The 12,587-nt window shown below is 32.6% G+C and overlaps 2 protein-coding genes across 5 annotated transcripts in view; one reads left to right on the forward strand and one right to left on the reverse strand.

Annotated features, from left to right (window-relative positions):
- Positions 1 to 12,558, forward strand: part of LOC108735117 (CLIP domain-containing serine protease 2-like) — an 18,602-nt gene extending 6,044 nt beyond the window's left edge. Inside the window, exons 2-7 of one of the 4 annotated variants that reach the window (XM_025977942.1) lie at positions 9,481 to 9,593; positions 9,669 to 10,064; positions 10,874 to 10,970; positions 11,040 to 11,236; positions 11,684 to 11,785; positions 11,990 to 12,558. In XM_025977942.1, the coding sequence (XP_025833727.1) occupies positions 9,752 to 10,064; positions 10,874 to 10,970; positions 11,040 to 11,236; positions 11,684 to 11,785; positions 11,990 to 12,306 (1,026 nt within the window). In that variant the 5' untranslated portion in view covers positions 9,481 to 9,593; positions 9,669 to 9,751 and the 3' untranslated portion in view covers positions 12,307 to 12,558. Of the gene's footprint in view, positions 1 to 9,480; positions 10,065 to 10,873; positions 10,971 to 11,039; positions 11,237 to 11,683; positions 11,786 to 11,989 lie in introns of all 4 variants that reach the window. The other 3 variants (XM_025977938.1, XM_025977939.1, XM_025977941.1) reach the window with 3 other exon arrangements.
- LOC108735115 (protein FAM161A) lies at positions 2,327 to 6,019 on the reverse strand. The gene is made up of 7 exons (XM_018466946.1): positions 5,191 to 6,019; positions 4,985 to 5,137; positions 4,684 to 4,923; positions 4,364 to 4,634; positions 4,160 to 4,302; positions 3,475 to 3,730; positions 2,327 to 2,772 (listed from the first exon to the last, which is right to left on the reverse strand). Exons 1-7 carry the CDS (start codon positions 5,997 to 5,999, stop codon positions 2,491 to 2,493), a joined length of 2,154 nt encoding a protein of 717 aa, XP_018322448.1. The 5' UTR covers positions 6,000 to 6,019; the 3' UTR covers positions 2,327 to 2,490.
- Positions 12,559 to 12,587: the final 29 nt, after the last annotated feature.

A 12,587-nucleotide genomic window follows, 5' to 3' on the forward strand; every position in this document is an offset into this window, starting at 1 on the left:
AATAAGAAATGTAATTCTAAATAGTGTCTAGTTAAAAAGTTTATTTGGATATTTTGTCAATAAAACGCGTTGATATTTTAAGAAAAAAATAAAACAAAAAAATATTTTTTTATTGGATGGAATCAAGTATCACTTTCGTGAAAATTAAGATTTATTGAAGTAAAACCTTGTGCGTTTATAACTTTAACATCAGAGGAGTTGTAATAGTATTAGAATGGTCTTTTTCTATTTATAAGTGTGAATAATATAAACATGTTAATATTGAAGTTTGTATTTCAAACTTAATATATTCTTATGTCTGTTACGATTTACAAGAAGTAGAACGGAAACAAAAAAAGTAACGTTTCCTCTTTGTATAATACGTAATTGGTTTTGATAGTATAATTCAACGATTTTTCGCCAATGTTCCTCTCAACATTGGTTAACGTCTTTCATCCAAAATACTAAATGAATGCTATACGTGGGTCTTACATAAAGTTCTGTACGGTTTATCTCATTTAAAAATATTCATAATTGAACATTTAAAAAGCGCTCAAAAAATTTTGTTGTAGTGACAACACATGTTTTATCGTATTTTTGATAAACGATTTTATTTGATACTCAGTTCGGAAGGGTTGGGGTGCTCATTATACTATACGTATAAAAATGTCGAAAACGGTGTTGTAACAAACATTATTTTTCATTATTCAAGTATCTTCCAAAACATCCAAGCGCTGTTGAAGATATTTGCAAAACTCTTGGGTTTCCTTAAGGAGTTGTTGCATTTGTCTTTTGTACGATTGCTTCTTATTATTCCTTGAAATGTAACTGGAGTTTCCGTCTGTCCTTGTTGTAAATTTATTTTTCCAATGATCCAAATCAACTTGTTTTTTACCTATCTTAGGTTTATCTCTCTTTTCGATGACAAGTTGATAAATGTTGCGCACCAAATCTTTGGGTATCCTTTCTTCTCTGGGATCGTTGGGCCTGATATAAAGTGCCCAATGGTATTGCGACTTTAACAATAATGCATGACCGTAAAGGAAAGCTAGGACCTTGTTGGGCAAACATTGCAATAATCGTGAAAACAGCAGGCTTTCAAGATGAGCTACGAGTTCCGCTTGTCTTACTAATCGATCTAAACCTGCACTTTTTTGTAATCCTTGAATGTCACTGACAGCTAAACCCACCATCAGATTACTCAAAACGAGCGTGACAAGGATAACGAATGCCAAAAACATTAAATGGCTAGTTATGGGGTAAAGTATGGGGTAGTCAGTGGTCGCGTAGAAAATATCTTCAAATTCTAATTCTCCGGTCATCATAATTATCGTTTTTAATAAACCCCAATAGGTATTCATGAAAGATGGATAATTGGCGAATAAAACTCCAAAACTTAATCCGAATGCTATTAAAAGGCACGAATAAGCGAAAAAGAATTTTGAAAAATTGATCGTGACAGTGGTAAACATTTGAACATAAAGTCCGAACATCGGAAATCTGCCCACGATCATCATGAGTTCAAACCAGGCGAAGAAAATACCAATGGCTGCCACATGATGTTGCCACGTGGTAACGATTTTTCTTATGTTCATTTGATTCGTAGGGCTTACGCTAAGGTAGATTGCTATTACAGTAGCCCACTGTAACCAATTTTCCCATTCTTTCACATAGACAATTCTACCGTGGGACAGTTGAAATATTTCTTTGAACATGGTGACGACGTTGAGGAATAATAAAACATATCCACAAACTTTTGTCAGAATGTAAACTTCGCATTCACTGAACGGGTCTTTCGTGAAAGGACAGTCCCTCAGGAACACTCCAATGACGTAAGCTGTGTATAAAAATACTGAGAGGGCATTGTAGAAGAGACCCAAGAAAAAGAATTTTCTTATTCTTTTCCACTTCAAATGTAGAAATGTTTCGCAAAGTGGATGTTGTAGAACCTCCCTGTGGCCTACTTCTATGAAACTTTATTGTTTTAATCCAATTATTTTAACGAAATATGTAAAAGTATAAAATTACTTTTTCTTATTTTATAAAACACATTCAATAAGAAATTATTAATAAAAAATATATTGTAAACAAATACCTCTGCTATTATTAATTGCAATTTACTCACTCTTTAAAAAATCGTAGTGATAATTTTTAATTGACTAAACTAATGTTTAATAATGACCTAATCCTAATCAGTGTCGTCAACACTTTAGCGTTTATAATAATTTAATGATTAAAATAACGACAAAAAGTCATGTACGATTTATTTCATGAAGCAGATATAAATTTAGTCAATTAAAAAAACTCATTAATACGTTTTTTAACGTATTTTTTTATCGTGTGATTAAGTAAAATTGTAAAATGTTTAAATCTTTTTATTATCGAATAAATACAAAATTGCAATACACTATGTAAACATTAATTGTGTAAAAAGCATTCCTGATAGTATATACTGAACAATTAGTTGATCTGTTTCTCTAATCCAATGTATAGTGCTTATCTATTCTTGTTTTATTGTGTTTTTATATCATCATTTCCTTCCTTATTATCGTCTTCATCTTCTTCCACTTCTTCATTGGAACTTCCGCTTTTCTTAGTATTTTCTTTGCAATTGTTATTTAAATTAAACAAATAATCTTCTTTAACTTCCACAGCTTCGTCTATCATTTTACGTTTGGTGGTTTTCGTAAAAAGATCACTCAGTTGGGAATTACATCTGTTTTCTAATTTTCTCGTAAAGTTTTTCTCATATTTGGCCAGGCAGTGTTGTTTTGGCTTTGCGTCCTTGGTAAACTTAAAGGAAATAATGTCAACTACTATATAACACTTGCTTATATATATTGATATAAATATATATAGAAACCATTAATTTATGGATTTGTTAAATACTTCAACAAAAATTGTAAATAAATGTAATCAGTTGAGATAGTTGGTTTTTGTGGTACAACTGTGTTTTGCTTGTTATAAATTATAATGTTTTTCATTTTTAATTATCTCTATCTGAAGAAGAGGCAGTCTGGCTGAATCAAGAGCACCAACTTGTAGAAAAGCCCGTGGGTGATCATGCTATCTTCATAACTCATCCTTTTATCATTGTTCATTTATTTTTTTTTTGTACTTTTTCTTTAAATTAAATACAGCTTAGTAACTGCTGATTTAAAATAAATTGATCGTTTGGATTGATTCGATTGAATTTAATTGACTGAACACTGACAGTAATCGCGTAATCAGGAAGTGCAAGTGAATTCCTCACTTATGATGGCAGATGTTAAAAATACATTTAAGATAAACTAATAACAATTAACGCCTCATTAAAGAAATAAATATTATTCGAATTAATTATCATTCTATTTAAAAAATGTTGCATTAAAACGAACTAGAGGTTAAAAGGGGTTCCACGTAACCAAAGTTTAAGAATCTCTAGCAGTGTTCAAATCCTCATCGTAGTGTTAGCGTCGTGACAGTAGATCATGTTTTAAATATTTAAGTACGTACCTGGGATTGTCGTTCAAAAAGTGTTGGCATATCATTAACTCTACCATACATTAACTCCATGCGATGTCTGTGTTCTTCATTCCTCATCCGTTCCTCGTCTTTGCGAAGCTGAAGACGCATGGCCAAATCTCCTTCGGTGTTAAAAGCAAGATTTTGCCACACCGGCTTCTTCCTCAAAACTTTTTCCCGCCATCTGATCTCGTCTCGAAGTTTCGCCTCCTCTAACCTCCTCACCATTTCTTCCTCCATTCTTCTCCTGTAAGTAATATTAAAGATATAAGGTAATGCGTCTATATGTATAGCCCCTGGGGGAACAGGGGGAGCGGATGGAACTAATTTTTCAGAACACCAAAAAAGAGTTTATATTAGGGATGGATACGTAGAGGCGAGGGGATAGAGCTGAAAATTGAATCCTAACACAATCTAACATAATAAAATATTAACTGGAGTTATAGCTGCCAAAATTTGGAATTCCAATTCCAATTTTCCCTCTCCACCTCCTGCGTTTCCACGTTTCCTACATCAAAGAGAATCATTTGTTTGGTGTTCTACAAGATCACATGCATCCCCTTCACCCATCGAACCCTCTATCAAAGCAAAGGTTCACGCATGGCTAAATTTACTAAATTCAATTTTGATTAGGTACAACAGAAAGTTAAAAATAAAAAAAGTTTTTGATGCTTTCTTAGCTGATTGGATCCTTAAGACGGCTGCTAGATTTGAATAGTTGACCGGTTGTAAATCTGCAGCTGATTTTGGGCGTAAGCTACTGCTACTGAAACTTTGGGCAGACGTAATCCTCGATGAAACAGTTGAGGGTCTACTGCTCTGAAAGGAATAATTTAATGTCATCGTCGAAATCGCTTAAATAAAATGATGTAGTGTAAACCTTCTTCTTTTTTTTCTTGACTGTTTTTGTATTTGATTCCATGTACTCTTGAGCCAATTGTTCTAGTTCTTTCTCCAAACATTCCTTCTTATGGTGTGGTATAAAATGAAGGCATCTTCGGCAAATATCGCTATCCTTCAAGGCATTAACAGATTTGAGAGTTTTTGGACAAATTTCATGTTTTAGTCTCGTCTTTTCTCGTTTTGCCATTGAAGGAGGTAAGGAAGATGCTTTAAGCATTTCTTCAGCCCTAATCTTCTTTTGCAAACACCTACAAGAACAGATAAAGAAAAACAAAATTGGAAAATATTTGTGCAAACCTATAAAATTCATCTTCGTTCATCTTCTTGTAAATGTAATTGCTAAATAGATTTTTGGGCACAGGTTTTGCTCTAAAGGGCTTTCGTTTTTTGGGTTTGTCACTCAGGAATATACTGGGCGATGATTGTGATAGCAAACATTTCCCCATTTCCCTTACTTGTTCCTCCCGACGTGTGAACGAAAATGGTTTCATTTGGGCTAGAAGACTTTGTCTGCTTTTACTTTTAACCCTTTCCCTTCTAAAAGAAAAAGAGGAATCGGTAATACCCAAACACTAATTTGAATAGAGAATGCATTTACCTTCGTTCTTGTTCTGCCATTATTTTATCGAATAGAGGAATTCGCGATTCTATTGGGATTGGATGAGCTTTAAACATTTGTTGTTTATCGTCCGATTTGGGTTTTGGTTTTTCTTTTTCCAGAATTTCGTTGATTATTTGAGTCTCCTCGTCGCTGAAAGAAACAGTAAAGGCAAAAAATACAAGAAAAAGTTTCTTTATCCCTACTTGACCGTCATTTGAAATGGTTTTGGTATAGTTATACCATTACTCTTCCACCCCATTGGACACTTATTTCTTACTGGACTATTAGGAGCGCTCCTCGATGTGAATAAATCTCTTTCTGAGTCTGATTTGTACTCATGGATACTTAGATCATCCCAGTAGTGATCCATTTTGCTTTTGTAACGAGTACATGAAACGTTTGACGATCTACCTTTTGGAGTAATAAATTCGTCGAAATCATCTTCCTTTTTATGAACAATTTCATCTATCTTGACTGTTCGTCGTGAGTGTTCCTTTTCCATGGAAGATAATGATTCAATATCTGAGTTCTTCAGAGAAAACTTTTTAGTAGGAGTAGGAGTGACGCAGAAAGGTTTAAGGGATGATTTTGGTCTACTTGACTGGGGTTTGACATTTCCAATAGTCATGTCTTTGTAATCGTTTGTCCACTCAGTCTTCTTATTTTCGAATTTGATCCCATTTTGCATATATTTGTAGAACAGGCGCTGCTTCTCGCGTAAATTATCAAGCTTCTTATAAAATTCATTGTTTGGAAGATGATTTACATCATCGTATTCGGGAATGCTGTCGTAAAATTCTAGCAAGGATTTTAAAACAATCTTTTGTGAATCGGGAGAATAGGATGAACGAATCTTTGTATCCATATTTTTGATGTCTAACGCATACTTGCGAGGTTGATCCAAATTTTCGAAATACTCTTGTTCATAAATAGGAAACGGGTGTTGATTTAAAGGGTGTCGTGGTACGTTAAGACAGGAAGTATTATAAGTAGCCACTCTATGTTCGGACATTTTACAGGGGTAATACTTGTTTGTAATTTGTACTTAGCAACATAGCAACGCTTAATCGATAAGATATAGTTTCACTTAACTACATTAAATTGAAAAGTTCATTTTATTTCAAAGTTAAAGAAAATATTTGACGCTATTATTATGAGTATGATCAATTAGGTACACTAAACGGGTTAAAATAATGGAACATTATCATTTTTAATAAGCGTTTTATTTTAGTAGATACAATCAGCAACATATATATATTAACTTGCTTAAATTTTATTAAGCTGACTAACTGATGTTTATCATTTAACTAAAAGTATATCATCGATAAATTGACTGTTTACAAGTGGTTTGGAACATAGCTTGAATCCACTCTTACTGATAACATTTGGCAGACATATTGGATTATTATCATAGATGTAGTTTGAAAACTTCCTTATCTATGTTTCAGTTTTATTTTTGTTTGATGAACATAACCTCTTGTAATATAACCTCAAAAAGGAAATATTAGTAGATATTATTTTGTTGAATTCTTGTAAGTTTTTGTGTAATACACGATGATTTTAAGAAGTGTCGGACTGAGAAGTATCTCTAAGGGGCCTTCTTTAATTAGGTCAATTTTAATTGACTTAAAACATTTCAGCACTGATAACATTCAAAGGTCTCATTATGATATAATTATTGTTGGAGGAGGAATGGTCGGTACTACTTTGGCTTGTGCTTTAGGTAGAAATGTTTAATTAAGTCTACGTTTTTTAAATTAAAGGTATAATTGCAGGGAAAAACACCAAACTTGCTAACAAGACCATACTCTTGTTAGAAGGTAGCAAACAGTTTCAGTGGGAGCCAAAAGAACAATACAGTAATAGGGTAGTTGCATTAAATTTAAATACTAAATCTCTTTTAAGTAGTATTGGGGCGTGGAATCATATTGCAGCTGTAAGATATGGTTCGGTTAAAAGTATGCAAGTAAGCTGCATTCTGTCCATATTTTAGAATGGTCTTTTTTATTTCATTTTGTGTAATTTGTGAAGGTATGGGATGCAGTTTCTGATGCTATGATTCAATTTAATCAAGATGATTACTTAGATAATGTAGCTTATATTGTTGAAAATGATTTATTACTGCACTCAGTTAACAGAGAACTCGCTCATGTTCAAAATGTGAATGTTCTTTATCAAGCCATAGTAGACTCTCTTAAGTTACCTGATGTAAATAGTGATACATCAAAAGTGTTGTTAGAAAATGGAAAATCCTTTACTTGCGATTTGCTGGTAAGTTTAATTAAACTTAAACTAAAAATTTTTCTTTCTCTAAATTTTTTTTTAATAAGAAATGTAATTCTAAATAGTGTCTAGTTAAAAAGTTTATTTGGATATTTTGTCAATAAAACGCGTTGCTATTTTAAGAAAAAAATAAAACAAAAAAATATTTTTTTACTGCTTTTAAAGTAATTTAATATACTGATTTGACGGAATTCCATCCGCCCATGCTTTTTTTTAGTTACACACGCCGCACTCTTTTGTGGCACTCTTGAAAATAAAAATGTAANAGGAATGTCCTAAAATTTCGTATCCAAAAGTAGGAACCCAACTATATGTAGTTTTTGCTTTGTAAAAGGCACCCTTCTTTTATATTTGAAAAAGTACCTACCTTATTTATATTTGATTGTATCGTATATTTTAAGTAGGTATGTCTAAATAAAAGCATAACTATATTATTATATTTCAAATTTAATTTAATAAAATATGCATACCTGCTAAATAAACATACAAATGAAAGTATAACATATATCGGAAGTACATAATAATACATAACTTTTAGTACAAATGGAAATTGAAAAACTTTCATGGTGAATTCTTTTATTAGATCGTCTTCGTTGTACTGTTTTAGGCTATTCTATAAAGCCTTTGTTTTGAATCTCAAATCATCAAACGTAGAAATAATAACAATTATAATCAGTTTGCAAAAGTTTGCATAACTAGAAACTAGATAACAACAAAAAGTATTACTTCCGGTGGGTTTGAAGCACTTTAATATATTCTTTTCTTGGAACAAAACATTTTTAATATTAAAATAAAAAAAGAAACTTCATTATTGTTTGAAAAAAGGGATCTACAAGAATGCCCTCCCAGTAAGTGTTCTTTGTTCCTATGTCATGGTTTAAATATAGAGACAAACTAATTTTTTTTTTCGATATTTTTTACTCCTTTCAAGACTATTTTCTTTAAAACCCGACTAGAATTTATAGGGGGCATGCTCCATATAGTGTGCTGGTCTCATGAGGGGTATGCCGATATAGGGATTTCCCCGTAAATTTCTCAAGAAAATCCAACCAAAAAAAGTGGTGATACTAAAATGAGGATTGCTTTATGAATTTTTTCATATGGGTTTTATTGGGAAAACCTATCACATGTGTAAACTTAGAATGAAATCTACCTTATGGGGGCTCGATTAGGCACATCCGTTTGAAAATAATCTCGGTAAAATGAAAAAACTTATACAAAATTATAACAATCCCCTTGCCCAATTATGTCGTCGTTTCAATGGAATCTTTTACATTTGCAACGAACCAACAAGCGTACTTCCTGATGTTGTTATAATAAGACAACTGAAACCAGACGCATCAGGTCGAACAACAGTAAAACGATTGAAATTTAAAGTATTATTGACTACAAAAAAGCTCAATAACACAGTCTTACTTAAGTGCAAATAAATTTTACAAATAAGTGATGTATGTATATATTCATTAATAATAAAGTTCATTTTTCCAAAAATTTCTAATGGGGGGCAATATGCCCCTTCCTTGCTCTGGGGGGGCAACCTCATGGAGCCCACAAGAGCTAGCGTGGCTACCCACTTAGGGACCCTACCTGGCCCCCCTTGAAATTCTAGTCGGGAAGTCATGATAAGCTCGCATTATGACAAAAAGTTTCTGCATTTAAGACAACAAGTATCAGATCATTATTGAAATGAACAAGATCAATACTTCACACACAAGACCAAGACAGTGAAAAAGATGTGTTCGTCTTTTGGTGAAGATTTTATAAATAATGAAGTGGTAGAAATTGTAGACTGCTTATGAGTAGAATACTGTTCCGAATTATTTCAATTAATTTAATGCCTGTGAATATTCAACCAATAGTGGATTGGTGTGAATTACAAAAGTACTGATTACGACATTTTATTTTGAATTTCAATTAATGTTTGACCAATATTTGAACGCAATTTGGAATTTGATTTTATTTTTAATAGTTATGGCATATTAATTGCATGCAGTGTTTACATCTTTATATCTAACATTTCTAAGGATGTCTAACGTTAGACATAATTGCATATGCATGCTGTAAACATTTACTGAAGATAACTTTTTCCTTTTATAACAGAATAAATATTTAATCCATAGTTTAACATACAGTATAGTAGAATTGGCTGATCTTGTTCTCTATTTCTTTACATTCTTTTTTGAAATATGTAATAAATTTATTTGTTTTAGTTTATTTTTTTGGTTGTTTCCCTACTTTTCTTTCTTTAACTGCCTGAATGTCTTTTGAAAGTAGACCTGCATAGTCTTGTGACTGGCTCTTGTTCTTCTTCTCTGTCCTTCAGGTGATGGTAGCTCGGAAAAGTCAAATACTTTAGAGTCAGTCACCAGCGAAAAAAATGACACTATTGTATTTCCAGAGGATATAGTCGTGGATGATGATGGATGTCGGACACCTGACCGGGGTGTCGGTACCTGCACCCCCATTAAACAATGTGCCCCGATGGTACAATTCCTTTTTAACATACCCAAGCCCATTTCACAAAAAAACGCTGACTTTATTAGGACGTACTATTGCGGTTATGACAGAGATTCCGTCAAGGTGTGCTGTCCTAAGAATCCTATAGTTGTAACAGATCGGGATCAACCTGTTACAGATAACAGAATAGATCCACCCGATGTGACCAATCACAGGAATATTAATTTGGTTAATTCCGATCTCTGTGGACCCATGAATCAATTCGATAGAATTCTGAATGGAAACAAAACATCTTTGTTTGATTTCCCTTGGATGGCACTTCTCTCTTATCAGATTGGTAAATTGATATCTTACAATTAGAAATTTTTGTTGTTAAGTAGTATTTTGATAAAATATATTGCGTTAAACATTAGATATACTGTGCCATGTACACTGAAATACTTTGTTTGCTTTCGAAATTTAGTGAGAGAACCTACATTTTGGTTGTTATAGAAGAAGGTCGCCTAGTTTTGAGCAGTTGTCTAATATTTACCATAAAATGTTATATTATATGTGAATAAGTTGATCGCATATTCAGTTTGATAATAGCAAATATCAGTAGATGGCGGTATAGTGCTCATACCTTGATGAAATGATTCTAGTTGAAGCACAAAACATGACTGTTAGCTATTTATATGCTTATTAGCGATAAAGAGTTTTATTTAATTCACATTTAAATTATTAAAAGGGAAATACTTAGAGTAATAAAGTGTTTTTTGTAGTTTGGCAGAGATATAGTTGAAGAATAAATGTGTTTTAAACAAAAATTGGTACATCGGGGACGTTTTTGTTTTACTCATGTGTCCTTAAACATAAAGATGTTTAAATGTTAGTTAGGAATGTCCTAAAATTTCGTATCCAAAAGTAGGAACCCAACTATATGTAGTTTTTGCTTTGTAAAAGGCACCCTTCTTTTATATTTGAAAAAGTACCTACCTTATTTATATTTGATTGTATCGTATATTTTAAGTAGGTACAAAATAATTATTAAAATACCTTCTTATCACACAAAAAGGTTCAGTAACAAAAGTTTCCAAAAGTAAGTAACTTTCCTTTACGGATTACCCAAATTATATCGTAAGTTAATTTTAATTTCTTATACTACAGGAAGAATAAGAGACTTTCGTTGTGGTGGAACCTTAATCAATAGTAAATATGTTTTAACTGCTGCTCACTGTGTGACTAACTTAGGAACTAAACAACTGTAAGTTTCTGCTAGTTTTTTATTAAAGTTTTAAATACATGTATTATTTTTAAATAATTCACCTTATAGGATTGGAGTACGGCTTGGTGAGCACAACATTGACACGGCTCAGGATTGCGAGGACTATCAAGGAAGAGTCATTTGTTCTCCGCCAGTTCAAGATTTTGCAGTCGCAGAAATATTAAGTCATCCAGATTATAATACAAGGGAATATACAAACGACATTGGTTTAATTCGGCTGAGGGGTGAAGCTAATCTAGAACCAGGTATAAATAGATTGAAATTTTGAAAGTATATTCCGACTGTTACACAAGATTACATTTAATAATTACTGCAAGCAAAACTTATTTCGTTTTCCTTAATTGTTTACTAATAAGTATAAGAATATGCCGGAGATTGATCGTTTAGAACAAGGATCGGCAAGTAATTTTTGGTAGGGTTCAGAAGCTTTTGAAAATTTTTATTAAGGTCAGAAAAAACATATTCCTTCTTCTAACAAATGATAAATGTGGCGCTCAAAGCTTAAATATCCTCTGTTAATTATAGAAAATTATTTTTTATATAACTTATTTCAAAAAATTTTTGGCGGTCTAATTTTCGACCTTCCACGGTCTGGATCCGTCTGTCAGTTCCCAGGTTTAGACGCATGAGAGCGTCTTTATATGTAGAGGAGTTAGTAATGAAAAAAAAAAAACATTTTCTTTTGATTGCAGAAAATGTAAAGCCAATTTGTTTACCAACCATTAAACCTATTAGTCAAATGGACCTATCCCAAATTAATGTGACTGTTACAGGTTGGGGTGTCACAGAAAGAGGTAAGATATAATAAACGCACAAATATATTTTTAAAGTTGTTTTTGAACATTCCTCCTTTTCATTGTAATTTGTATATTCAATATCATAAAATTCACGTAACTACTAGCTGTATAAGTCCATTCGACCTTTAGTTGAAACCAGTATTACTTACAGAAACGCCTAGACGAATGAATAAAGGTGGCTTTCCATTTTATTTCTTTTAGGTACCAGAAGTCCTGATTTATTACAGGTGTTTCTTCCAGTTATTGACCAGGAAACTTGTAAAAATACCTACAAAAATTCAGCAGTGCCAATAACTCATAAACAGGCTTGCGCTGGCGGTAAGAATCAAAGGGATTCTTGCGGTGGAGACAGTGGAGGTCCCATGCAAATTCCAGCGGCTTATCAAGGTGACGCGAGGTATTTCCAAGTAGGGATTGTGTCGTTTGGTCCCAAAGTTTGTGGTCGGGAAGGATTTCCGGGAGTATACACTAGGGTAGCACATTACATGGACTGGATATTGGACAATTTGAAACCATAAAATGATTTTTGTTACGATAACAGACTTCCGGTGGAAACAAAAAGTATAAGAACCATAAAGGGCTTTGTGAGATGGGTGCCGTGTAAAGGTACCTACCGTTTAAGCGATGATGATGCCCAGAAAGTGCTTTCAAATACTAGAAACAAAGACTTTTAAAAAATGTGATCTCTTATTATATATATTATAATGTTTTATAAATACACATTTATGTGTACCAAAACTAAGTAGTAGTAAATTAAAATGAACACTTAATTATTCGTTTATTTGTGACCAATCACAGG

The sequence above is a fragment of the Agrilus planipennis genome, unplaced genomic scaffold, assembly GCF_000699045.2.
Source record: "Agrilus planipennis isolate EAB-ADULT unplaced genomic scaffold, Apla_2.0 scaffold34, whole genome shotgun sequence".
NCBI classification, from domain to species: Eukaryota; Metazoa; Arthropoda; class Insecta; order Coleoptera; family Buprestidae; genus Agrilus; species Agrilus planipennis.